The 26832-nt window shown below is 39.3% G+C and overlaps 4 protein-coding genes across 4 annotated transcripts; 3 read left to right on the forward strand and 1 right to left on the reverse strand.

Moving 5' to 3' along the window:
• Positions 1–3549: 3549 nt before the first annotated feature.
• On the forward strand, positions 3550–9165 carry LOC108993609. The gene is made up of 7 exons (XM_018968593.2): positions 3550–4138; positions 4863–5003; positions 5109–5474; positions 6537–6782; positions 7656–7748; positions 8109–8309; positions 8655–9165. The coding sequence occupies exons 1-7, from the start codon at positions 3812–3814 to the stop codon at positions 8868–8870; spliced, it is 1590 nt and encodes a 529-aa protein (XP_018824138.1). The 5' UTR covers positions 3550–3811; the 3' UTR covers positions 8871–9165.
• Positions 9166–10938: 1773 nt separating this feature from the next.
• On the reverse strand, positions 10939–13643 carry LOC108993653 (protein FATTY ACID EXPORT 6). The gene is made up of 3 exons (XM_018968642.2): positions 13321–13643; positions 11991–12078; positions 10939–11209 (listed from the first exon to the last, which is right to left on the reverse strand). The coding sequence occupies exons 1-3, from the start codon at positions 13517–13519 to the stop codon at positions 11137–11139; spliced, it is 360 nt and encodes a 119-aa protein (XP_018824187.1). The 5' UTR covers positions 13520–13643; the 3' UTR covers positions 10939–11136.
• Positions 13644–13796: 153 nt separating this feature from the next.
• Positions 13797–15629, forward strand: LOC108993622. The gene has a single exon (XM_018968605.2). It carries the CDS (start codon positions 13874–13876, stop codon positions 15332–15334), a length of 1461 nt encoding a protein of 486 aa, XP_018824150.2. The 5' UTR covers positions 13797–13873; the 3' UTR covers positions 15335–15629.
• A 658-nt stretch (positions 15630–16287) lies between these two features.
• LOC108993632 (polyadenylate-binding protein RBP45C-like) lies at positions 16288–26788 on the forward strand. Its single transcript, XM_018968616.2, has 7 exons — positions 16288–16746; positions 17387–17861; positions 19565–19620; positions 19697–19827; positions 19948–20044; positions 20140–20304; positions 26456–26788. The coding sequence occupies exons 1-7, from the start codon at positions 16450–16452 to the stop codon at positions 26456–26458; spliced, it is 1224 nt and encodes a 407-aa protein (XP_018824161.1). The 5' UTR covers positions 16288–16449; the 3' UTR covers positions 26459–26788.
• The last annotated feature ends 44 nt before the right edge of the window (positions 26789–26832 follow it).

Here is a 26832-nt window from a genome sequence, read left to right on the forward strand (position 1 = left end):
TTAACAGTTAGATAACTATCAACGTAGGCAATACAATTTTCAACAATTTCCTTCACCACAGAGTCATTGTGCTGAAATAAACATATATTTCCATATCTCCCATCCAACACCTTAGGACAGCGATCAACCCAAACTAATTGTAAAGCTTGACACCTATAGAGTGCATGTTTGATATCCTCAGGAGCCACTTTACATTGATCACACAAATCTGAATGGAGAATTCCTCTTTTCATTAAATTCATCAAATTATCATGACAAACCCTCCAAGCAAAGTTCTTTACCTTATTAGGTAATTTCAAATTCTAAAATTTCTTCCAAAAAGAAGACCACCCCAAGGGATCTGGACTATCAACACTAACACTTACATCTCCCAGGTTTACTAATAAATGATAACCAGGTCTAACAGAATAGTTACCATTCTTAGTATCTCCCCAAATCAAATGGTCTCATTAGCCTGTAGAAATAAAGGAATATGCAGAATTTGGTCAGCTTCATATGGAGGAAAAAATTCATGCACTACAGCTTGATTCCATGATCTTGATTGCCTGTTTAACAATAAACTAATTGTAGCAGTAGGAGATAACAGTTGATAACACGGTAGAAGCTGTTTCAGCGGAGAAGATGCATCCAATTATCTTGTCAAATACATACTTTCTCACCCTGCCCAATGCGCCATTTACACCCCTTTTTTAAAACATATTTAGCTTCAAATATACTTCGCCACATATAAGAAGGACGACTGCCAAGAGTTGATCTCAGAAAATCAGAATTGGGAAAGTACTTGGCTTTAAAAACTCTAGTTAACAAAGAATAAGGGTCATTTAATAGCCTCCAACCCTGTTTGGCAAGCAAAGACAGATTAAACAACTCCAAGTTCTTGAAACCCATGCCACCATGAAATTTCGACACATAATTTTTGCCAACTCGCCCAATGCACCTTACGGTCTTCATTACTCTGTTGACCCCACCAAAACCTTGAAAACATGCACTCAAGATCCTTACAAAAAGATTTAGGCAGTTTAAAACAACACATAGTATAAGTTGGCAATACTTGAACAATTGCTTTTATCAGAATTTATCTACCAAATTGGGATAACAACTTTTCCTTCCAACCTTACAATTTCCTCCAAACCTGTTCCTTTAACTCTTTAAAAGTACCATGCCTGGACTTACCAACAAAAGATGGGAGTCCCAAATAGCGATCATGATGTTGCAAAGAATCAACATTCCAAGTAGCCTTGATATCACTAATCACCTCCTCCACAACATTCTTACTTAATAGCAACTCAGTCTTTTCCAAATTAATTTTTTGCCCCGAAGCAAGCTCATAAGTCTCAAGTAAACGCATAAGGTATTCATTTGCATCACGTGTAACTTGGCAAAAATTAAACTATCATCAACAAAAAACAAATGAGTGATAGAAGAAGCTCCATTACATTTATACCTTGTATCAAGTTACAACGTTCAACATGTTGAATAAGAGTAGATAACCCCTCTGCCCATAAGATAAACAAATAAGGTGAAAGTGAATCACCTTATTGCAAACCTCTAGATGCAGTAAAAGAAGAAGATGGAACCCCATTGACAAGAACCTTATATGAAACTGATTTTAAACATGATAAAACCAAATCCACCCATTTTGGATCAAAACCCAACTTCAATATAACTTTATGAATGAAACATCATTTCACTCTATCATAAGCTTTACTCATATTTAGTTTCATCGATATTATACCTCGACTACCTTTCTTCTTATTTTGAATGATATTAATAGTCTCAAAAGTAATAAGCACATTAATAATATTGAGCCGTCTCGAAATAAATGTACATTGACTTTCAGAAATCACACGTGGAAAAATAGATTTAAGCCTATTTGCAATGACTTTAACAATAATTTTATAAACAACATTGCATAAACGGATAGAAATCACATGTGGCAAATAGATTTAAGCCTATTATGTTGGCCTTGGAATGCCTCTATATATGGGTTCAAACGATTGGAGTCAAGTCGCGTTGAGGCACAACCATAATTGCCGATACTCCAGGGGTAGACTCCGGACACAAGGCCAGCCAAAATGTAACAAGCAAGCCTGCTAAAATGTGCTCGAGCCAGCCACATATAATTCGGCTGCACCCGTTATTGAATGTACCAGACAGATTAGAATCATGGTGAACGGTGAACCCACTAGCTAGCCCACCCATGCACAATGACGCCGTGTTGAATCGGGTTGATCTAAACGTTGCGTCATCCAAAATGGGGCGGGTAGGAGCTGTGACCATGGTTGCTGGGGGATTCACTATTTATTATTGTTCATATAAATCTTTTTGAATAATATTAAATATTTAAGAAATATTATAAAATTTATTTTATATATTTCTTTGTTTTATATATTAACTTAGAAGATAAATTAAGCGAATGTTGAGAGTTGAGATCCCAAACTCTCTTATTATCTTTTATTTACCCATAATTTTTCCCCTTCTGGCATTTAACAATGCTAGTGCCAAGCTTATGGTCCATTTAATTTAACATATTACGTGTATTTGGCATATTCTGAGCCGTTGGATTGTTTTTTGGTAATGAAGTTGGGTGCTGAAGTGCATAAAGCATGTTTTGATTGCATGGAATATTCTAGCCGCTGAGCAAAGGTGGAGATGATGGAGGAGCAAGCAATGATGGTGGCAGCTTCAAAGCATATTCGGATCCAAAAGCATCTTTATTCTGCAACCTTCAAGAACGTTAACGGAGAACTAAATTTAGAGTGGGTAAACTCATTTATCTATAATTCATTAATTTATTTTTTTTATTTAATTATTCTATTCTCATATAGATACAAAGAAATTTCATAAAAGAATCTCACACAATAGTAAGTGTGCCACATCTCCCTACTCCCCCCTCTTTTTTATTTTATATATATTTTTTATTTTCTTTCTTTTTACTCCTGTGTCTCTCCCCTCCCCTCCCCCTTCCCCTCTCTATCTTCACCCTCCCCGTGCCCGCCATGGTGGTCGGGGACCACCTCAGGGCTGGCAGAAACTATTGGTAGGAGCATGGGAGCTCACTGCAATGCCATGAGCTTGCCGTGCACGAGAGAGTTGTCGGCCCTGAGGTGATCCCCAACCACTATGGTGGGCACAGGGAGGGTGAAGACAGAGAGGGGAAGAGGGAGGAGGGGAGGGGAGAGGCTCGAGAGAGGAGAGAAAAAGAAAGAGAAAAAAGAGAGAGAGGGGAGACGTGACACACTTACGGTGTGTGTCATATCAGTGTGTGTGATTCTTTTATATCTATAGTGTTTTTTTAAAAAAATAAAGAAAGAACTACTGCATTGACTTGATTTATGAATTTATTTTTATAAAAAATTTATTGCATTTACTTTTCAGACAAACATTTGTAATGCCGAAAGCAACGTATGGAAATATCGATAAAAAATACGTATGGACCAACAAGTGTTTGATGAGGGTAAGTCATAAGTGTTTGTATCAGACGCTATAAACACAAAAAGAAAGACGAATCATCAAGTATCAATGTATCACATAGAGCATCTCAACAAGTTTGCACCGATTTCTCAAAAAAAAACAAAAATTTGCACCGAAGTGGCTAAGATCAAAACAAAACACGTCGCTGTTTAAGAGGAAAAGTGCAAAAAGCTAATTACCAAGCCGAGCGTCCAAAAAGTTTGAATTCCTGCTGCTGCTGCTGCTCTCTGTAAATAAAATACTGATCCAACGATTTTGATGGAGATATAAGAGAGTAACGGAGATAGACATACGTATACATTTCCCAAGTTATCCCTCCTCCTCTTCCACTCGGACCATGCCTCCTACGTCATCAGCACCATCTTTGCTTTCCAGCTCCTTCTTCCTCTTCTTCACAGTTTCTTTCTTCTTTCCACTCCCACATGCAGCGAAGTTACCATTTCGCCCCCGGGACGTCCTCCCTCTTCTGCCTAGACAGATCTCGTGGCCTATCCTCAACTCCCTCCACAGCGCAGTGGACCTTCTTCCCTCTTTCGTGGGCGCTGCTTCGTCCCCTAACGACACTCTGGAGTGGAAGGGCGCTTGCTTCTTCAAGAACAGGGCTTGGATGGAGTTCCACAACAAGACCAGCTCTGAATTTGGCGGTGGGACTCTTCATATCAAGGTCTGCATATTGAGCTCTCTAATTTGATTTGTTTCTCTCTCTCTCTGCTTTTAGTTGGTTTTCTTTTATTACAGCTGGATTTTGTTTTGGTTATGTTTCTGGGTGTAATTGAGAATAACGAATCTTACACTATTGCACCATATAATTGTTTCTGAGCTCTCTTATGTTCATGGCTTTCGACGGCTTGCGGTTCAAACATACCTAGTTTGAGGAGTTGTTTGGTTCTTACGTATTTGTCCATTGTCTGCACTTTTTTTTTTTTTTCTATTTTTGTTTGCAATTTTCGGATACTGTCAGGTTGTTTTTCTTATTGCGTGTTACTGCCCAAATATGTACGTGTACATATCCTTTTTTCCAATGATTGGTTGAAGATTATCAGGATAGAATTCTATTTGGATTGCATTGCTACCTTTATTCTTTTTAGCAATGTTGTTTATCTCTTCCTTTCTTGGATGCATTTGGGGTTTTTCTGCTTGGCATTCGGTTGGAGGAACTGAAATTCATAAATTAAATAATGGTTGGGACTTCTTGCAAAATCTCATCTCCGTGTTGTGCCTTCAGTTCCAACCGTGTTATTGACCTCATGCTTTAGAGGATTAGTTTCAGTGCTGCTCATTCAGCTAGTACCATTACTATGTTGTGGGGTGCTGTTTCCAAACTCTATAGCTTGTCTTCTAGGCAATGAAAGAAAAAATTCTTAAGAGTTGTATTTGTGCCTGTCCAGGTAAGCAATGCTCATAGTTGGACATGTATGGATCTTTATGTCTTTGCAACTCCATACCGAGTGACATGGGATTACTATTTCCTATCCCGGGAGCACACATTTGTGTTTAAAGAATGGGAGGGGAAAGCTGAGTTTGAATATGTAAGTTGCCACATTCAGTTACTGAAAATGCACTACATCATCTATTTATTTTGTTTTGAAGCATGAATTGTGTTCAAACTGGTTTTTACTTTCTACCTAAATTAGGTGAAAAACAGGGGAGTTTCTATATTCCTCATGCAAGCAGGGATGCTGGGAACTCTTCAAGCATTATGGGATGTCTTCCCCTTATTTACAAATACTGGATGGGGTGAGAACTCTAATATAGGATTTCTCAAGAAGCACATGGGGGCTTCTTTCGAACAACGTCCTCAGCCTTGGGTGACAAACATCAGTGTTGATGATATTCACTCTGGTGATTTTCTTGCAATATCCAAAATTCGTGGCCGATGGGGTGGCTTTGAGACTCTGGAGAAGTGGGTCAGTGGAGCATATGCTGGTCATACTGCTGTTTGCTTAAAGGATTCTGAAGGAAAGTTATGGGTTGGTGAATCAGGCCATGAAAATGAAAAGGTAACAACTATGAAAAGTTTCTAAATAAAATTAGGCCTAGGCTTTCTGGTAGCGTGTAAATTTTATAAATGATATCTGCTTAATTTCAGTATCTTTTTGTCATATTTCCTCTTCTAAATATCTTTTAGGAAATTATGATATATCCTTTTCAGTGGATTATATAGGAAAGCATCCATGAGTCTGTGACTGGGCTATCCTGTCATGATAGTAGTTTCTTTTAAAATCCCAGCCAACCCAGTCTTTATGATGATATGATATGTCATATGAGACTGGTAGGAGCTGTATTGAGTTTACTTTCTCCAGACTGGCTGGGTGGTATGAGTTATACAATTCTGATATCTTGGCATTTAGTGGATGAAGATTGTGGTCTTCCTGCTTTTGTGGTGGAAGGTGACTCTATCATTTTCATTTAGAGGAAGGTCTAAGCTTTGGATATTTGCCTTTTTGTTGACTATTTGGATGTGCCATCACCCAGAGGTTGGCTTCCTTGCTAGGAGTGTTGCAAAAATTGCTAGACTGCTTTCATGGGGCCTATAATCCTTAGTAGTGGCACCATTCCTATCTTAAATCATGCTTTAGCCATGCTTCTTAGGTCCACTCAAGTTTCTTCCTTAGCATTTTTGGTCATATTTGAAGATCACCCTGCCTATTGATTGTACATGTTCTCACTTAATTTTCTTATTTTCAGTTTTTGTTGAAAATATAGTGATTATAAAACAAAGTAAAAAGATTATCGTCTCATTTTTTCATTAGGTTTTTCCTTATAAAATAAATCAGGTGAACCCACTATTGATGGTCTTGTTAATAAACTCATTGGGCATGTGATATGTTCTTGTATAAGCTTCCCATCAATGAAGTTAAGCTACATATGTTGGAGCATTACCAACTTGCTTACCCCTCCAGTCAAACAACTGCAGATTGAATTTAAATTCACTATTAGGGCTGCCTTTTTATATAAGTAAGAAATCTTCATTAGAAAGCCAAAATGTATTAGGGCTACTTTATTATGTAACTAGGATTTGGAATATAAATATACAAGTGTTTACCTCTCTCTCGTTATAGGGAGAAGATGTAATTGCTGTGTTACCATGGGATGAGTGGTGGGATTTTGAGCTGAAGAAAGATGATTCCAATCCCCATATTGCTTTGCTTCCACTGCATCCTGACATGAGGGCAAAATTTAATGAAACTGCTGCGTGGGAGTATGCTCAGAGCATGGAGGGCAAACCGTATGGTTATCATAATATGATATTTAGTTGGATAGACACTAAAGATGGGAACTATCCACCTCCCTTGGATGCTCATCTGGTATGTATGTTCTGATGTTTGTTTTTCAATTTAAATTTGTAGCATAGTGGAGGCTAAAATCTTGACTTTGTGCTTCCACTTCTGCATGTAATTCTAGACTCTGATTTTGGTAGTTTGGTGGGTCCTCAACAAAATTACGGTTCTGCTGACACCCTTTTTATTGGTTTATACTGTTGAAGTTACTTTGAAGTACTAAAGTAAGAGATTTTTTTGAAAGTTGCCTCAATCATGAGGATATCATGTCAACAAAGAGTCAAAACTGGCCGTGATTTTGTGTTTGTCAAAAACTCAACACGTGCTTAGAGAGCAAGCAAGAAAGACTACGTGAATTTTCTTCTCTTAGATTCTGTCAGAAAGATATATGTATTTTGGGTTTGTTTAGAACTCAACAAGTGCTTAGGATTGTGATTGGTAGATGTAATCCAAAGCATCGTATGTCACCTCTGCTAACGAGAAACCTCAGAAATAATACCTATCTTTGGTAGTCTTAATAACTTTTATTACCAATAAAAAAAAGTCTTGATAACTTTTATCGGCCAGATTGGAATGATATAAGGTTGTGTTTGGATGTTGAAGTGAGTTGAGTTGAGTTGAGTTGAGATGATAAAATATTGGTAGAATATTATTTTTTAATATTATTATTATTTTGAAATTTGAAAAAGTTGAATTGTTTATTATATTTTGTATTGGGATTTGAAAAAGTTGTAATGATGAGTTGAGATGAGTTGAGATTATTTTGAGATCCAAACGAAGCCTCTCACTCTCTCTCTCTCTCCTGTGTGTGTGCGTACTGCTCGCATGCACTTGCTAAAATATGTGAATTTTACTTGCACTTAGATTAGCGGTTCTGACTGTCAAAGCATGATTCTACAGGTTGCTTCTGTAATGACAGTTTGGAATCAAATACAGCCTGAATATGCTGCTAACATGTGGAATGAAGCCTTGAACAAACGACTTGGAAGTCAGGTATTATAACAGCCTTTCATCTACTCTTGATGCTCTGATTGTGAGCTTAGCCTGTTGAGGTATAGGATGAAGCCATCACTGTAGACCACGTGGATAATTTGTTAATTGGAAATTTCTGTCATACCCTGTACCCCGTTGGTTTAAACACATATATAATGGCTTAATCTAAACTCTTCTAGCTGTCAGATCTGATGGCAAGATGATGGGCATACAATTCCTTGATGTAGAAGATTGTTAGATAAATTGCTCTAGATTTTTTTTCCTGGTTTGGTTGGAACTCAACAATTGAGCGAGATTTCTTTTAAAATTCATTGTCTCATTTTTATTTTTGACTATCTGACGCAACTCATGTTCAAGCAGGGTCTTAGTCTTCCTGATATTCTTGTAGAAGTCGAAAATCATGGGTCATCTTTTGATGAATTGCTGACTATTCCTGAACAAGACAACTGGCTTTACACTGATGGGAAGTCAACCTCATGTGTTGCTTTCATTCTTGAAATGTACAAGGAGGCTGGGCTGTTTGATCCAATTGCTAGCTATATTCAAGTCACCGAGTTTACAGTGAGTCTTTCAATAATAAATGTCTGTCTATCTAGTATTTGAATGACAATAAAATCTATAGTTGTAACTTGTACTTGTTTTAGCGTGAGGACACTACGTAAACAAGAGATTACACCCCCTTTAGAGCCTCTCTGGTTTGCATTGAATGACTTTATAATATTTGAAAAGACAATTAGATATTAATAATAATTGGATGTCCATTCAAGCCGCCATCTTTTTAGGTGATATGCAATCAAACTCTCTTCCTAAGTAGTCCACATGTTTTGTTTGGAAAAAGGGAAAAAAAGAAAGTAGTCTACATCTTCAATGTGTACTAATTTATTTTACTGCATGCCACACGTGCAGATAAAAGATGCTTATACCCTCAACTTTTTTGAGAATGATTCAAGCCGCTTACCAAAGTGGTGCAATGATGGGGACAATGTGAAACTCCCTTTTTGTCAGATTCGAGGGAAGTATCGAATGGAATTACCTGGATACAATTCCATGGAACCATACCCGCATATGAATGAAAGATGTCCATCTCTGCCTCCAAAATACTCGAGACCACAGAATTGTTAGAAGTCTGATCTTTTTCACTCTGGAAATTTTATACACGTGGATGTAATGATGCCAGGTTCCTTCACTGATAGGTCTACTCAGAAGTTTATTGCTAGATGCGATGGTAATGAGAAGACTTAGGGTTTGTTCTTTTAGTATCACTTGTAAATATGGTGATTGGACTGTACAAAAAGAGGAGAATGCAATTTCTTTTTTTCCAAATGGAAATGTCAATCATTGGATTGTTGTAGTTTATGCGTGAAAGCAAGAAAATGAATAGTTATGTGCGTAATATCAGTCTTTCTTTCTACTTGTCATCTGGAATCTTCCATGTTATGTTTTCCCTTAAAATTTATTTCACAAAGTCTAGAAAGAAACTCAGTCGGTCAGGATACAAACGACCAGTGAACTGGAGCTTCCATTTTGAACCCACAATGCTGTTGATCTTATAGAATTCAAGTTCAACTTTGGTCTATATTGTGGAATAATTTAATCGTGTTGGAACTGCTGGTTTGATGCTGTGATTCTTTCACATTCTACCCTCGATTTTTCTCGTCTGTGGTCAAGCTTGATTGTATGTGTTGGCTATGTTTATGCAATCTTTTGCATTATAATTTCTCATCATGTAAGGCAAGCATTATTCTACTTCGAATACTGAAGATTTTGTAGAGCTAACATAGCTTCCTTGGCATTAAGTTGGATTGGCAGTCCTTGAGTTCTTTCTGGCATGGGATCCCTACTGAAACAACAGTCGGTGCACAGCTTCCTTTTGAACTGTGTTAGCAGATAATGAGTAGTGACAAGGGTTCTGATTCTTGCAAACTCATATCCCGTACACAGACGAGGAGGTCCTCCTCCTAATACAGCGGAAGAGTACGGTGGAAGCGATGCTTGGTTTTCAAGTCTACTTGGATCAAACTTTGACAGTTCTGGGAATATGCTGCAGCCCTTGCTCCATAGGATATGGTCATGGTTGATTAGATTGGTTTCAGAGGATGATGCAAAATATGCGTGAGAGCAAGAAGCAGATTATTGAAGCAAGCAAAGGGAAAGAGTTCCATTTAAAAAGAAGTGGGGGTTTCTTTTTCAGCTGCAACGCTTGTAATCTTCCTTGTTTATAATGTATTCAACCCTTCTGAATTGAATTCTGTTGTTTATGTGAAATAATCTGTAGTGGCCCCTATGCGACTGACTTGGGATTATATGATTGTAGTGGACTTAGAATCATAAAAAATCTCTGAATGCGATAGCTTGTTGGAGATGGAACAACGACTTCATTTGAATGCAAAAAATTCCAGAACCGTACCTTAAAACTGTACACTTTTTGCTGAAAATAAATAACTCCCCATCCCTTTCGAAAGAATCAGTAAATTAAGATCCCTGAATAAAACAAAACCAAGACAGACAACAAATTGACAAATTTTTATATCTGTGCAAAGAGATCATATGATTTCCCCAGCCCTACGTACATTCTTGCTTGTTTGCGAACTTTGCTCAAAAAATAGACCGACGAAAAATATTCCATGGAGAATAAGGACAACAGTTCCATTAGGCTAGGTTTGGATATGTTTCAAGTTATCTCAACTCATTCTATTTAATCATTACAATTTTATCAAATTCTTAAATAAAATATAATAAACAATTCAACTTTTTTAAATCTAAAAACAATAATAATATTAAAAAATAATATTTTAACAATATTTTATTCAACTTTTAACTTTTGTCTCAATTCACTATTTAAATCTATTAGTGTTATTTGGAACGAGCTTATTCACATATCATAGCAATGGAATTGGCATTGTTTCTTAGGAAAATTCCCCCTGACCAATAAGAAAAATTATTCTCATCAGTTACTATTCATCACCTCACATCCCACACCTTATGAAAAATACTCCTATACCCTATGAAAAACACCCTCACAACCTTATGAAAAAGCTATCGGTGTGAGGTATGAGAGTGAATGCTAATTGATGTATAGTAAATCCCGACGAATAATTACAAGTGATATTGGGTTTCTTTGGCGTTGTCCAACGAATCTATAATTAAAAAGAAGGAAAAGTGAAAACGTTCTCAGGAAAGAGGAGAAAAATGAACAAAGGAACATTGAGCTTGACCAGAAACCAGGTTCCTATAATTTCAAACACAAAATCCATCTTTTGTTCCATACACAGCCTGTTTGGACAGTAGCTATCAATACGTTAAAGACAAAAATCTAAGAACATCAAATAGAAGCATTTAGATACGTGTGCTCCCAGTACAGTTCTGGATAGTGAAATCCTTAACACGGTCAATCAGCCTTGGCTGGAATATGGTTGCCACCGGTTGCAATTTTGTACACATAAAATGCAGTCATAAGTGCACTACAAGAAAAGCCAAATGCCGTTAGCTCCAGAAGATTCAAATGTATCTTGTACTCAAAGAATATCCTGATAATTATTTAGCTATCAGGAACTCCAGTAAGAACCAGGTTTAATCATCTATAACATTACATTTAGGTTTGACAATACTTAAAGACACAACAATGAAATGATCAGAAACTTACTTCAATGGTTGAACAAAGAAACATTTTGCAATGTAAGAAGGAAAGATATATTTTGCAAGATCTTTTAAGCCTCACTTTGAACTCCAACGTACAGTAACCTTTTCAACTAAAACTTCTAGTTTTTCGCAAAATATGTCCACTCAGTCCAATCATCTAAGATAATTTGGACGCTCAAAAAATGGGGGCAGTAGATTGTTAGCCATCAGAGATCTCAGTAAGAACTTGAATGTTTGTGGAGTTTCTCACATCTCCTCCTCAAATGCACAACCCCAAATACAAGCATGGTGGTAATGAGTCCATGCAAATAACAGTAAACCATTCACACGATCTGCACCACATCATGAAACTTTTTTTTCAAGTCATAACTTCTATGCCAATATAATATACTGGATATGAGAAATGGGACTGTAGCTACCATTGCACATATACAACTGAGAAAAAAGAGGGGTGAAGAAAACCAGATGATGTGCCTAGTAATTCATGAATTATGATATGAAGTGCTAGCATGACACTCTTCATATAGATGCTATGTGAAGTTTGTACTAATAGCAATATACTCAACAAGGAGAGCACAAGTACTGAATAAATCTTCAAAATACCTGATACCGGCGACAACACCAGCTGGCATAATCTTAGAGGTTTGCATATAGCGCTGTCCCATGACCCAAGTGAGTGCGGCTGCACAAACTGTTTTGAGGGCACATATATCAGGTCAAAATTTCAAATGATTTAAAATGAAGTTGGATTGTACACATCTCATTGAACTTGGATTGTCCCTTTTGCACCATTTAATGACATTCTTATCACTTATAAAAGAAATGAAGATTACAGCAAGCACAGAATTTTTTTTTGATATAGGTGGATAAAGAGGCTGAACACCAACACAATGTTCACAAACAAGCACAGAAAAAATAGAAAAACAGAAACAAAAAACAAAGGAAAGAATGGAAGTGAGTTTTTCTTTTCTGGTTTGTCTTGGGGAATTACCCTTTCAAATCAAATTCAAAGTGGAAAAATGCAATGAAAAGAAGGAAATAATCATCTTCCCCCAGCGGTGCCCACCCACCTAAGCCAAGTTCTTAGTCTTGCATCCAGCGATCCCAACTTTTTTTTTTTCTTTCAACAGATAGAGCTGTTTAGTAACTCCAGTCTACTTTTTTCTCACCAGGAGCAACATACCCTCCCAAACAACTACTACTACTCAATCTATCCTTCACCAGTGCCAAACAACTTCAGTCCAAATCAAAGAGCCCTCCAGCTGGCTGCGCTAAAAGGAACGTCAAGAGGAGAAGAAGCCACAGAGCTAAACAAAAAGGTTGTTCTCTATTTTTATTTTATTTTTACAGATTCTTCTCTCATGCAATGCTTTAAAAAATATCAGCACGATTATTCACATCTAAAACTTGGTGGAAATGCATTCATTCTTAATCTATCTATAGCTTGAATCCCCATCCATCCATCTCACATCCTCATCTGACCATTCAATAGAAAAGCACCATAACATGAAACTTAAAGCACTTCCATACTCATCTAAAAAGCTCTAATAATATGGATTGTCTTTTTCTCGGTCAGTAACCACCACAAATAACGAAAAACATCAAATTTAGCTGAGTAGTAGCCATAAAACTCATGAATTTTCATCTCTGAACCTAGTTCCATCGCAATATCAAATAATTAAATACAAGTCTCCCAGCTATATAAGACCGGCATATAAAAGGAAACAAGATCAGAAATCCAAACAAACAAAAAGAATCAGATTTGGGGAAAAGAAGCATAAAAAATTGCAGATGTCACAAATTCAATCAAAGAAGAAACCAGATCAGAGTCTTCATTCTATATCTCTCTAAAACAACCGGTCTCTATCACACCCCGGAAATATAGCAGTAACAATAACTACTTCAAAAAACCAAGAAAATGAGCAAACCATACCGGTCTCAAGAATCAAAGCCGGATATGAGTTCTTCCTCTTCTTGAAAGCTTCGAGACTCAGATACCCTGCAAGAATGAGCACCAATCCAATGCCCACACCCCCAGCCAAAGAAGCCGTGCTCCCCTTCTTAATATACCCAAAAACTCCTCCTCCAAGCAGAACCAGCCCGTACGGGATCGTGAAGCAGAAGTCGTGCATTGTTATTCCAACAGTGTTTCTCAGGAAAAATTCTCAGATTACCAGAAGTTTCACAGATCAAAAGCCAAAAGGATATTGATATCTGGGTGTCTGTTTTGACGTGGACTTCCCGGCGCGTGGAGTCCAGGTGGCCAAAAAAATTAAAAATTATAAAAATTATGTCAGCAAATAGCTGAACTTCCTAAATTAGTGCTTAACCTGTCTCATAATATCGAGAGTATCCTTTGACTTATCGGTCAGTCTGTCACATGCATACGACGTCGTGTCGTTTCACCTTTAACCAAAATCTAGGGTTTATATTTTTTCTTTCAGTGATGCTATAAATCAATATAAGATCAAAACTTTCCTAAACCAATGGTGCTGATTGCTGAAATGATAGTCCATTTTCAACCCTGGATCCGATTAACCATCGGGTATAACCCGCTGTATCCCATCCTTAACCCTTTTCACAACCCAAAACCCAAACTCTCTCAACCCCTAAAAATGGTTGCGACTGAAGCCAATTCCAAGCGACCCTTCTGCCCATCGTGCTCCAAACCCGCCCGTCTCTGCCTCTGCAGTCGGATCCATACTCCGGGTTTAGATAATTCGGTAACGTTAACCATACTTCAGCATAGTTTAGAGAGAAAGCACCCACTGAATTCTGCTAAAATTGCTAGACTAGGTCTTAAGAATCTCACCGTCGCTACTGTTTTTGATGTCAATCAAGAGGCCCAATTTGTTGTTCGGTTGCTGCAACAGAAATCTGAAATGGTTTCGGTTCAAAACGGGTTAGATTTTGATCAAGCTGTGGAAAATGGGGAAACAGAGGAGCTGGTTTTCGACGGAGATGGAGGAACTAAAGAATTTAGTAGTACCGATCTGGCTGATATAGGTAGAGGACGTAGTTTGACGAAAGATCTTCGTGGCGTACAAGGTACTCAAAGCCATTTGAAAGGTTTTAGTTTTGTGCCAAATTCAGTGTCATTGGTGAGTAATGGGGAGCCAGAAGATAGACCCACTGTTGAAGATTGCATTTGTGAAAACGGAATATTTGCTGTAGAAAGTCCACATGAAAATAGAGAACTAATTAAACAACCTAATGCTCATATGGTTTCACCTGCCTCAACATTGAGCGAAGCAATTGTGGATAACAATACCATCGTTACCAATGAATGTGAATTTTTCCATCTCGAGGTTGATCCAATGGAAGCAGTCCAAAGAGGTAATGAAGCGCCAGTTATTACTGCAACCATTGGAAAATATGGTGTCATTAGCTCTCTTTGCCATAATTGGATGCCACAAACCCATATGCAGAAGCCAAAATTTTGTAAGATTCTAGCTTCTTCAGCTGCTCGTGATGCTCTGGGAAGAGGGTTTTCTGTGAAAAAATTGCAGAAGCGTCAGCGTAATGCGATCGTGGAATCGGAAGAGTGTGAGGAGTTTGAACTTGAGGTTCCTCCTGGATCAGTGCTTCTATTTCCAACTGAGTGTGCAATTGGTATTGATGGCCTTGATGCTCTTGGTCTTGACGTGAAGAATTTAATTGTCTTGGATGGTACATGGGCTAAGGCAAAAAGAATGTACAATGAAAACCCCTGGTTAGAACTTTTGCCACATTTGAAGTTGGATTTGAACAAGATGAGCTTGTATAGTGAAGTGAGGTCTCAGCCAAAGGTTGGGTGTTTGTCCACCCTTGAGAGCATTGTATATACACTGAAAGCTTTAGGGGACACACATGAGGGGCTAGATAATCTCTTGGATGTCTTTGAATCTATGGTTGAAGACCAGAGACGATGTAAAGATGAGAGGTTAAGCAAAGTTTCTTCAGTGTGAGCCTTCATCCTCGTATTAGGTTAAGCAAAGATGAGAGGTTGACCTAGATTGTTCTAATTCTTGAAAGTTTGGATTTTTTTTGGATGAATTTCTTATAGAACTAACTTGTTTCAGAAGATCATGGTTCATGAACTTCAAAGGGGCTGCTCTTGTATCTTTTTGATGTGCTTCTCTTGTAGAACACAGCAAATATGGTTTATCTTCTATTGTATAATGTTTGGAATGATGAATTTGGGGCAGCTCTGTTTCTTCTCTTGTACAACACAATGAATTAATAAACGTGATTTATCTATTTATTGAAGAGGCAATGTGCAAAAACTGTGTCTAAATTGCATGATGGAGAGTGGATTTTCAGGATCTCGAGCTCACCATGACCAAAACTTCCTTCCCCGGAAGGAAAACTGACCACTTGGGCTGTGGGTTTAAGGCCCAGTTTGGGTCGGGTTAAACTTTAAACCTTAAATTTTTGTCTATTTACAAGAAGATTATTGCTATAGAGCAGCTAACTGTGCACACATTGCACGCATTATGATTCTGATCCTTTAGCTTTTTTTTTTTTGGGTACAAAACGCACCAAACCTTTCTCTCTCTCTCCAGATCTCTCTTATCTGGGTCTCTCTCTCTCATCGGGTCTCTCTCATCAGCACTCTCTCTCATCGGCTCTCTCTCTCTTGCCGGGTATCTCTCTCATCTCAGCTTTTAATGGCTGCTCCTGTTTTTAATATTTGTAATTTGAATGCAGCAAAGAGTGCCTGGTATCAAGATTTTTTCTATTTATAAACCAAAGCCCAACTCAATTTTTGTAAGCAGACGGTCGCAGACCAGTAGGCCCAGTTCAGAATAGGCCCAAAAAGAAGCCCATAACAATAATTAACCACAAGTTTTTAACCCGACGTGTCCTATCACAACTGACCCAATAGTTTCAATCCACGTGTTATCCCGCCCCCCACTCTCTCTCTCTCTGATCTGTCTTTCCCTCGTAGCTCCCCCATTCCTCGCCTAGGGTTTAAATCTCTGAGCCCCTCCCTCCTCATCCTTATCCCGATTTCCTAATTCCGAGTCCCTTGTGCCTTTTTTTTTTTTTTTTTTTGTGTTCTTTTGTTTGGACCTTCACCATGATGCAACAGCCAGCTCAGATGCCATCGGATCAGCAGAGCCAGCAGTATCAGCAGCAGTGGATGATGATGCAGCCGCCGCAGCAGCAGCCAGTCCCTCCTCCGGCAGGGTGGGTCCCACAGGCTGTTCCGCCGCCTCAGATGGCCCAGGCCCAGGCCCAGGCTCAGGCTCAGGCTCAGCAGTACCTGGCCACGCAGAACGCCGGTTCGGAAGAGATCCGATCCCTCTGGATCGGGGACTTGTTGCCTTGGATGGAGGAAAATTATCTCTTCACATGTTTTTCTCACTCTGGAGAGGTGAAACATATATATTGACGACATATCTGTGTGCATACATATATTTTCTTCTGGTTCGGGGTTTCCGTTGTGTAGTTCGAAAAAAATGCGATATTTTTCCTAAAAATAATCACTCTCTCTCTCTCTTTCTCTCTCTCTCTCTCTCTCTCCCCCTCTGTGGTGTTGGTGTCTCTTTTGTTTTGTTAAGGTTCTACGCTAGAATTTGTGTGTCGAGTACTGTAAAAGTAGGGTTTTGAACATTAACGTTGTCATTTGTTGGGCACTTATAAAAAAAACAGTTGTTGGGTAATTTGATTGTATTGGTGGTGCTGGATTCTTTGGAACTTAAATTTTATTAGGCCTAAGAACTCAAAAGGGAAATAAAACATAAAATGAAATTAGTTATCGGTTTGCTTATTTCTTCAGCTGTTCTATATATTGTGTGAGAATGTCAACTTATTATTATTTTTTGATGGGTGGGTACCTCTACTTATTTCAGCAGAGCATAACTTGCAACACAGTGGCACCAGAATTTTGATCATTTTATAATATATTTTGTTTCCATAATATAATTCATATTCCCCCTTAATCACCATTATCTAACCATCTCTTATATCTGATCTTTCTTTTTTTTTTAATTTTTTATTGTGGATTATTCTAGGTTGTGTCAGCTAAGGTTATTCGCAATAAGCAAACAGGAGTATCTGAGAGTTATGGTTTCATTGAATTTGTTAGTCGTGCTGCAGCCGACAGGGTTTTGCAGACGTACAATGGCACACTTATGCCAAATACAGAGCAGAATTTCCGGCTCAACTGGGCTACTCTTGGTGCTGGCGAGAGGCGACAAGATGATGGTCCTGATTATACAATTTTTGTGGGAGATTTGGCAGCTGATGTTACTGATTACTTGCTTCAAGAAACCTTCAAAGCCGTATATCAATCAGTGAAAGGTGCGAAAGTTGTCACTGATAGGACCACTGGACGTTCGAAGGGCTATGGGTTTGTCCGGTTTGGTGATGAAAGCGAGCAGTTACGTTCAATGACTGAAATGAACGGCCAGTATTGTTCTACAAGGCCCATGCGCGTTGGCCCTGCTGCTACAAAAAAAACTGTCGTTGGACAGCAATATCAGAAAGGTATGTGTTGTTGGTATCGCTGGTTATGCTTTGATGCAATTGCTGCACCTTTTTTGTTCAGCAATTGTTGTACCTTAGAACTTCAAACTAAATGTTTCTGATTGATTTTTCTTATTGCTTGGTCTACTCGTTTGCTCTGTCTTTTGCCTTTTTTTTATTGCTTTTTTTTTTGGGGGGGGGGGGGGGTTGTTTCGAATGGTGAGTTAAATGTTTGTAGATTCTTTCTGAGGTGAATTGTCAAAAAGTGTTGCTTAATTTGACGTTTCTCAGCTATTGATTTGAAGATTGACGGGACTTACAGTCATTTCGTTCCAGTACTTACCTTTGTAAACTTGGGCACTTTTAAATTCTCTTAAAACATGTAAAACTTATATAAAACTCATGTTGTCTTAAAGCAGGACACCAAGAGGCTCTCATTTTTTAGGGGCCTGGAACTGATTTCAGCTTAAATGATACCACTTTAATCCGTGGCTCATTTTAGGTCAGTTATCTTGTTTATGTCGTAAGTTCATACTTTTTTGTGGCATTTGTTATGCTACATTCAGAATTATTTTTCCAGTTCCTTTTATATTTAGAGTTTCCAGTTCCTTATATTTTAAGAGTTACCAATCAAGTTTAATTCATTCCTTGTCCAAGTCTTGTATATTTCCTTTACCATTATTCTTTAGCTACATGAATCATGGAGAACCTTTCTTCTTTTCTCCCATGAATTACTTCCCTGCACCCTTTACATAAGGTTGGATGCCAGTTTTTTCCAGATTTTTTGGCCCATGCGCGTGATTGCAAAGTTCCTTGAAAGATTTTATTCATTAGTACCGTTTCTTCTTTTTGTTCTGAAGTACATGTTGCAGAGGGTAACTAATTGCCTTCTAGGTTTTGTCATGCTATCTATTAACCCTGCCTTGAATGGCTTAGTAACTCAAAATTTAAGCATTATATGCTATACACTTCATTCTATAAAATGTGTATTACTCTTTGCGTTGTACTTCTGCTATTCGTTGTACTTATACTATTTCATCTCATGTTATTTTCTATCACTTGTTTAGGCGTTTTTAGGTTTGAGAACCTTGCACTTCAGCTGCTTCCACTTCCATGGTTTGTGATGGGATCTTAATTCTTAAATATGTCACAAATTTAATTTTTAAAGAGTTGGCTAGGAGATTCTTGGTTCTAAATAATATTTTTCTTTTAATAGTTATTCTTGTTTATAAATAATTGTATACAAAGCGGTTGTATTGTGAGTTTTCTGTCTGAATTCTTTAGGAACCTCTAGGGGGAAAACTCACCTGTGGCAGTTTGCATGATTATTAAAAGCTATATGTTTATACGTTTTTAATCTTTGTGTTTATAACCGGCATATGCAATCCCTCTCGATTGTCTGTCAATATAAAATATCCATGACTTCATTTCATGGATAAAATGAAAAGCAATGTCAATTTGATTGTAGTTACTATCAGTAATCACATTTGGTTCCAGAAACTTGTCAAAGAATGTTTTTGTCATGTTAAATGGATTCAAACGGCACACTTCAGCATGGAGTTTTTTCGTCAACTTCAAACTCTCTGACTGAGGGCATTTTGCACCCATATTGCTTGCATGGAGATTTGAAGAAATTTAAATGAATTTAAATGCTGTATATATGCCCTGGAAACTTTATTATATGTTTTGATTTGTTGGCTATCACACGTATTTGTCATTTGCAGCTACTTACCAGAATACTCAAGGAAACCAGGGGGAGAATGATCCAAATAATACAACAGTGCGTAGTTTGTTTTAATGTTGATATTATTTACTTCCTGCTATATGCTAGTGACACTTGATACACTTGGCCACAGATATTTGTTGGGGGTTTGGATTCAAGTGTCACAGAGGACTTGTTGAGGCAAGTGTTTGGTCGGTTCGGTGAGCTAGTTCATGTCAAAATACCAGTGGGCAAGCGGTGTGGATTTGTTCAGTTTGCTAGCAGGTAAGAAATCAATGCAAGTATACATATTAGTGCCCCTGCCAGTTTGGTTTGTCTTTTTTATTTATTTTCTGTCTTTTCCACCTGGTCTTTGTAATATCTTCAGTGTTTGTTGAACTTCAGAACTACTGCAGAGCAGGCATTATCATTAATGAATGGAACTCAACTAGGAGGACAAAGTATTCGACTATCATGGGGGCGCAGTCCTTCAAACAAGCAGGTTTTTGTTGCAACCATAGTTTTGGATGACTACGTTACTGTTTATATTTAAATTATCCGGGTGATTTATGGGATCCATCTATTGCATTGCTTCAGACTCAGCCAGACCAGACACAGTGGAATGGTGCATATTATGGATACCCACAAGGATATGATGCATATAACTATGCACCTCCTACTCAAGACCCCAACATTTACTATGGAGGCTATCCTGGATATGGAAATTTCCAGCAGCCTGGTGCTTACCAACAGCCACAGCAGGTGCGCTCCGATACCTCTTTTCTATTTTTTGTTTTCCCTCGTTGTGAAACTAAAGATACATAACCTGTGGCTAATTTTTGCTAATGGTGATGGGACAGTCTAGTTATTAATGTGTAGATATGTAACAATTTGGGTCGTTACAAGATAGTTTCATGTGAAATCAGGTTGCTCACAAGGTGTCCCATCACTTAACCTCTCATTTCGTTATGATGGACATATTTTTAAATGAGAAAGAGGCTTTCAGTACTTGTGTTGTTGTTGGAAGTGGGCACCATTAAGTGCTTTGTAAAATTTTCTTGTCTGTATTATTGTTGGTTGAGAGATTGGGAAGTTTAGTTTGTTGACTAACTCCCTTAAATTGAGACATCTTTTCTCTCCGTACAATTATCTTGTTCTCATGCATATTTGTAAACTCACCTCCGGTGCTTCTCGCCGGAGTTGACTCCCTCATTCCACAACGCTTTTTGTTGAGAACCTCTCCTATTTTTTTTCCTTTTCTAGTCATTTTTGCTTTCACTAAATGGAGGGTTAAAGGCGTTTTACGATGGAAGCAAAATCTTTTGTATTCTCGATGGCGGGTGGCAGTAGTGTTCGCATCACTGAAAGAAGCAAAAGAATGTCTACTTCTATCGTCTTAAGTAGGGCGTCGACTACATGGGTGGTATAGATGGTGGAGGAAAGGCTAGCTTCTCATCGGCGTGAAAGCTTCTTCAGACAAACAAGGATGGGGAATGGAGTCCTCACTATTCAATGACACGTTAACTCTAGGGGTTGTTTCTTACACTTGGTAGAGCTCGAGAATGTTAAGAGGAGAGGCTTGGTGATTGTCCCTGAAGGTTTGAAGGGAAGTGGCTGCGAAGAATTTTCTTACCACCTTAGAAAAGTTGCCGACTTCTGAAAGGGAAGAGAGACATCTATGGACATGGAGGCAGAGAGGTTTCTACCCTCCAGAGGTGCCACCTACGCCTCGGTTTTGAGGTTGCCGACAAGGAATGACTATGTCATGGTGGCCGACAGTGCTCAAGTGAAGGGTATACAAATTGATAGTGTAGGAAATCACAACAGTAGACCTATCTCTGACATGGGTGGTAGGGGAGCCTCTGTCATTGATACAATGATGGGGGATTTAGAATGGGCGATGCTGGCTGTCAGAGGCCATTTGTCAAGTATATTTGACGAGATCATTGCATTGATGAGGAAAGTGGACTTGGGCTTACAAGCAGTTATGGGCCAAGGCAGTGGACCTGTGCAGAATGAAGAACCCGAGAAGAAGGGAGAGCCTGCGGTGAATTTGGTAAGGGTTGTGGGGTCTTTAGATAAGGGCTATGGAGAGCCTGTTGGACTGGGCTTGAGCAGAAAGGGACCTGTAATTGAATGTGGAAGGGCCACACGGGCTGGACCTCGATGGTTGGAGAGTCTCTTAGGCCCACCAACTCTGTGTGGCGAGCTAAGGATTCATCTCAGGCTTGAGAGCCCCAAAACCTGCCGACCACCATGCCAGCTGCCTTGCTGACATCACAGAAAATGTTTCTGACCCCGACGACCCTATTGGCCCAAACAAACCGCGCCTAAAGGACATGGTGGCAATGGCGCTCATAGGTCGTTGACATAGAGTGGGCCGTCATCCTCGGGCAACCCCATAATATGTAACTTGTACCACCTCTCAGCCTTGGAGGGAGCTAACAGTCGCGATGAGGTGGGGTGGAGGCCTCACTTGGGCTATCTCATGTCGAAGCCCCCACTGGACCCCAACTCTCACAGGCTCTGGAGGCCCCCTCCAGAACCTAGGACATCCAACGGTGGCAGCAACCAAGGGCCCAAGATTCTATTCATCCAAGGGGCCACTCACGATGGCAGCAACCGAGACCCCTTCTAGGGTTCTATGTACGGTGGAAGAAGAAGAGGAGACTGTTTTCCAAGATGAAGCACTCTCAAATAACGAGGCATCAAATGGGTTAGATTTATACTTAGCTTGCAAAGCGTTCAGAGATATTGTTCCCTTTTCCGATATGGGGGATCATGGGGACAACCCCAGTCCTATTTGTTCTCTACCTCCAGAGCTGTTGTGGACTGATCTGCATTCAAATTGGGTCCTGAAGAAGGTTGATGAAATCCAGCACTGCATAGGGATCTCTTGTGAAGGATTCAAGGATCAATTGAAAGCACTACTTACGGCCATTGAAGCAGAACAACCCCTCATAGCTAGATTCGACTCTGAAAAAGAAAGGGAGCTTAAGAGGCTATCTTGTTTCATAAATTATGACGCAAGGGAAGGAAGTGCTAATAAGGGGAGGCATAATGAGATGGAGAACTTAGGCATCCCATGAAGTCCAAGATCCTTTCGTGGAATGTTTGTTGAACAAATGCCTTAAGAGTGAAAAACTTAATACAGGATTGGAAGGTAGACATTATTTGTTTGCAGGAGACTAAGTTGAAGTATGTTGACAAGAAGGTAATAAGTAGTTTATGGAATTGTCCTTATGCGGAATGGACTAACCTTGCTTCAAAGGGCGCTTCAGGGGGCATCATAGTGATGTGACACAAGAGAGTAGTTGATTTGGTGGAGTTCATTGGAGAGTTTGCGGTAAGTTGTTCTTTCACAAGTTTGGATGATGGTTTTGGGTGGGGTTTGTAGGAGTTTACAGGCCTAACAATGACCACAATAGAAAGTTTCTTTAGGATGAGATCGCTGTTTTATGTAGCTAGTGGGATGGCCTGTGGTGCATTGGAGGTGATTTCAACATCAATCGATTTTTGAGTAAAAGGTCGGGGGTTTCTAGCTTGGGGTCAGCTACGGCTGACTTTTCAGTTTTAATTTTCGAGCTGGATTTGATTGATAGATTCATTGTCTCTCCCTCCTGGGAGGCACACTTCCCCAACCTATGCCAAAAATGCCTCCCTAGGCTCTACTCGGATCACTTTCACCTCTAATTGGATTGCAAGTCTCTCCATGAGGGGCGGAGATACTTTAAATTCGAGAATATGTGGTTGAAGGTAGATGAGTTTATAGATAAGATTAGATCATGGTGGTCCTCAGATCAGATCTCGGGCACTCCTAGTTTTGTTAGCCGGGAAATTTAAAGCCTTGAAAAATGACCTAAGAAAATGGAATACAGAAGTTTTTTGGGAACATAAATAACCAAAGGAATAATCTATTTCAGAAACTGCAGCGTTTCGAGGTAAACGATGTGACTGAGGCCCTCTCGGATGATGAGAAGCCAAGGAAAATGGTTGTAGTAGCTGAAATGGAAAAAATACACTCATGGAGGAGATATCCTGGAGGCCAAAGTCTCAGGTCCTTTGGTTGAAGGAATGGGATAAAAGCACAATTTTTTTCATCGAGTAGCTAATTCTCATCAAAGAACCAACGCCATCGAGATTCTTCACTCATAAGGGAGGGTTCTTTTAGACAAAGTTGCTATAAAGGATCACATTGTCCACTATTATGACTAGCTCCTAAAGGAGCAACACCATTGGAGGCCCAAGGTTGATGGGCTGATTTTCGATTCTATTGATCCACCAAGTGTAGTTTGGTTGGAGAGACCGTTTGAAGAAGATGTGCTTAAAGTGTTAAAGGGGATGGAAAAGGACAAGGCCCTGAGTTCAGATGGTTTCACAATGTCTTTCTTCCAGGCTAGTTGGGACATTGTCAAGGAGGACATCATGAAAGTCTTTCTCGAATTCCACTCATTAATGGAATTTGAAAAAAGCTTCAATGCTTCATTTATCACCCTTATTTTGAAAAGGGCAAGGTTGGTGGAGGTGCAAGATTATCATCCTATAAGTTTGGTGAGCGGGGTTTACAAAAGCATCTCCAAAGTATTAGCCCAGCGGTTGAGCGCAGTCGTGGGGAAGATCATCTCGAAGTCCCAAAACGCCTTTGTAAAAAGAAAGCAAATACTAGACTCAGTCCTCATTGCGAATGAATGCTTAGAAAGTAGAGTCAGAGTCGGTATTCCAGGTATCTTATGCAAATTGGATATGAAGAAAGCTTTTGATCATGTAAATTGGGATTTCTTGGTGTATATACTTGGCAGATATGGCTTTGGGGAAAGGTGGTGCCAATGGATGAAGCATTGTATCACAACGGTCAGATTCTCTGTTTTGGTTAATGGCACCCCCGAAGGCTTCTTTAATAGCTCTCGAGGCTTGAGGCTAGGGGACCCTTTATCCCCTCTCCTATTCATTTTAGTAATGGATGTTCTGACTAGAATGCTGAAAGGGATGGCGGATAGGGGTTTCATCTTGGAGTTCTTGCTAGGTGGCTCCTCACATGATAGTCTATCACTCTCTCATCTACTTTTTGCTGACGACACGCTATTTTTTATGAGCTGGATCAAATTTGCTCCTTGAGAGCCCTCCAGTTCTGCTTTGAAGCTGTCTCCGGTCTCAAGGTGAATTTATCAAAATCTAAAATAGTTCCAGTTGGCTCGGTTAATAACTTAAGCGACTTGGCTGCCATTTTGGGCTGCAAGGTGTCATCCTTGCCAATGAAGTATCTTGGACTCTTTCTAGGGCCCCTCATAAATCCAAGGCAATGTGGGATGAGATTGTTGAGAATATCGAGCGCAAACTAGCGGGATGGAAGAGAATTTACTTGTCCAAAGGTGCCAGAAACGCATTAATTAAGAGCACACTATCCAATCTCTCCCACATACTTTCTATCTTTATTTCCTTTGCCTGCAGGTATGGCGTAAGGACTAGAGAAGATTTTTCGTTATTTCTTATGGAGCAGTTTTGAGGACGTGAAAAAATTCCACTTGTCAAGTGGGATAAGGTATGCACTCCTTTGTCCAATGGCAGATTGGGGGTTCGTAATTTGAGAACTTTCAATAAGGATCTCCTAGGAAAACAGTTATGGCGGTATCATAGGGAAATAGATGCCCTTTGGAGGGAAATTATTGATGTTAAATATGGAAGCATTTGGGGAGATTGGTGCTCTAATGAAGTAAGAGGGGCTTACGGTGTGGCCGTGTGTGGAAATTTATTCATAATGGTTGGGAAAACTTACTTCTAATTGCAGGCTTGTGATGGGTAGGGACACACAAGTTAAATTTTGGCACGACACTTGGTGTGGTGATGTTGCATTGAAGAACAATGTTCCCTCCCTTTTTAGGGATTGCACTCGATAAGGATGCCTCGATTGCTGATAATATGGCCATCTCCTCTGACTCCACTCAATGGTTAATGAGATTTATTAGAGCGGCACAGGATTGGGAAATGGGAGATATTGCTGATTTTTACAGTGCGCTATATGCGCTGAACTTCCATGCAGAAGGAGAGGATCGATTGCTTTGGACACCTATAGGGAACAAGAACTTCTCAGTCCGATCCTACTATAAGGTACTATTGACCCACTCCCCCATTGCATTCCCTTGGAGTAATGCTTCCCTTAAAGTGGCTTTCTTTGGTTGGCTAGCATCTTACGGGAAGATATTGAGTATTGACAAGCTGAGAAGGCGTGGCCTCTACTTAACAGATTGGTGCTTCATGTGCAAACATGACAGTGAATCAGCGGATCACCTTCTTCTTCATTGCAAAGTAGTTAAGGCTTTATGGGATGAAATATTCACAAGGCTTGGTATGACATGGGTAATGCCTAGAAGGGTGATAGAGTTATTGGCATGCTGGAGAGGATTCCGGGGAAACAGGCAGATCGTGGCTATTTGGAAGATGGTGCCTCTCTGCCTAATGTGGTGCACATGGAATAAGAGGAATAGTCGTCGTTTCAAGGACAAGGAGTGCACGCCGGAAGGGTTTAGGGATTTTTTTTTATCATATACTTTGTTACTTTGGGCTTCATCTATTATATTGAATGGAACATCTTTTAATGACTTTTATGCTGCTTTTCGCAGCACTTAGCTTGTAATTAGGCTTTTGTATACTCCACGTGTACTCGGGTCTTGCCCAATTACGTGGATTAATAAAATCTGGCCACCAGACTGGGCGTTAACAGGATACTTGAGGCTTCCTATGGCCTTCTGACTTTCATTAGATCTAATTCATTGCTAAACAATTATGGTTGTGAGAAGTGTGGCTGGTGGCTTGTTTTGAAGCTAGAATTTTTCTGTTATTTTGCTTGTCCTCTAATTCACATGGTTTATTTGGAGCATGTCGATCATAATTTTGTATATGTTTTTGCCACGTGCAGTGATATTAGCTATGTCAAGCCTGAAGGCCGGCCTCACTGTGTTTCCAATGCAGTTTTGGTCATCGGATGTAGGAAGGTGTGGGGTTTCCATATCAATTTGTTTCAGTTATAAGTTTTTTTTTTCCCTTTCTTTTGGTCTTCCTTGTGTTTATTGTGACATCGGGTATGTTGAAGGCACTACTATGGTGATGCTGATGTGCGTCTTTGATCTACTTTGATTTGTCTTGTACAATATGGATTTGAAAAATATCCGTTGTGTATGGACTATTATTTGTCTACATATTGATAGCTCTTATTTGCTTTTTAATATAAGCGTGATTGTGTTTTATGATTGATTGTATGTTGAATGTTCAGCTACATATATATTGTTTTTTTTT

Source organism: Juglans regia, chromosome 9, assembly GCF_001411555.2.
Source record: "Juglans regia cultivar Chandler chromosome 9, Walnut 2.0, whole genome shotgun sequence".
Classification (NCBI taxonomy): domain Eukaryota; kingdom Viridiplantae; phylum Streptophyta; class Magnoliopsida; order Fagales; family Juglandaceae; genus Juglans; species Juglans regia.

Excerpts from the sequence above, each read along its gene's own strand:
- LOC108993653 (XM_018968642.2), bottom strand. The coding sequence starts at position 13,519 with ATGCACGACTTCTGCTTCACGATCCCGTACGGGCTGGTTCTGCTTGGA. Across the intron at positions 12,079-13,320 it reads GGCTTTGATTCTTGAGACCG|TTTGTGCAGCCGCACTCACT; the intron begins GTATGGTTTGCT and ends CCCTCAAAACAG. Across the intron at positions 11,210-11,990 it reads GGTGTTGTCGCCGGTATCAG|TGCACTTATGACTGCATTTT; the intron begins GTATTTTGAAGA and ends CTTTTCTTGTAG.
- LOC108993609 (XM_018968593.2), top strand. The coding sequence starts at position 3,812 with ATGCCTCCTACGTCATCAGCACCATCTTTGCTTTCCAGCTCCTTCTTC. Across the intron at positions 5,475-6,536 it reads CAGGCCATGAAAATGAAAAG|GGAGAAGATGTAATTGCTGT; the intron begins GTAACAACTATG and ends CTCTCGTTATAG. Across the intron at positions 6,783-7,655 it reads CTCCCTTGGATGCTCATCTG|GTTGCTTCTGTAATGACAGT; the intron begins GTATGTATGTTC and ends ATGATTCTACAG.
- LOC108993632 (XM_018968616.2), top strand. The coding sequence starts at position 16,450 with ATGATGCAACAGCCAGCTCAGATGCCATCGGATCAGCAGAGCCAGCAG. Across the intron at positions 19,621-19,696 it reads ATGATCCAAATAATACAACA|ATATTTGTTGGGGGTTTGGA; the intron begins GTGCGTAGTTTG and ends ACTTGGCCACAG. Across the intron at positions 20,045-20,139 it reads GCAGTCCTTCAAACAAGCAG|ACTCAGCCAGACCAGACACA; the intron begins GTTTTTGTTGCA and ends GCATTGCTTCAG.
- LOC108993622 (XM_018968605.2), top strand. The coding sequence starts at position 13,874 with ATGGTGCTGATTGCTGAAATGATAGTCCATTTTCAACCCTGGATCCGA.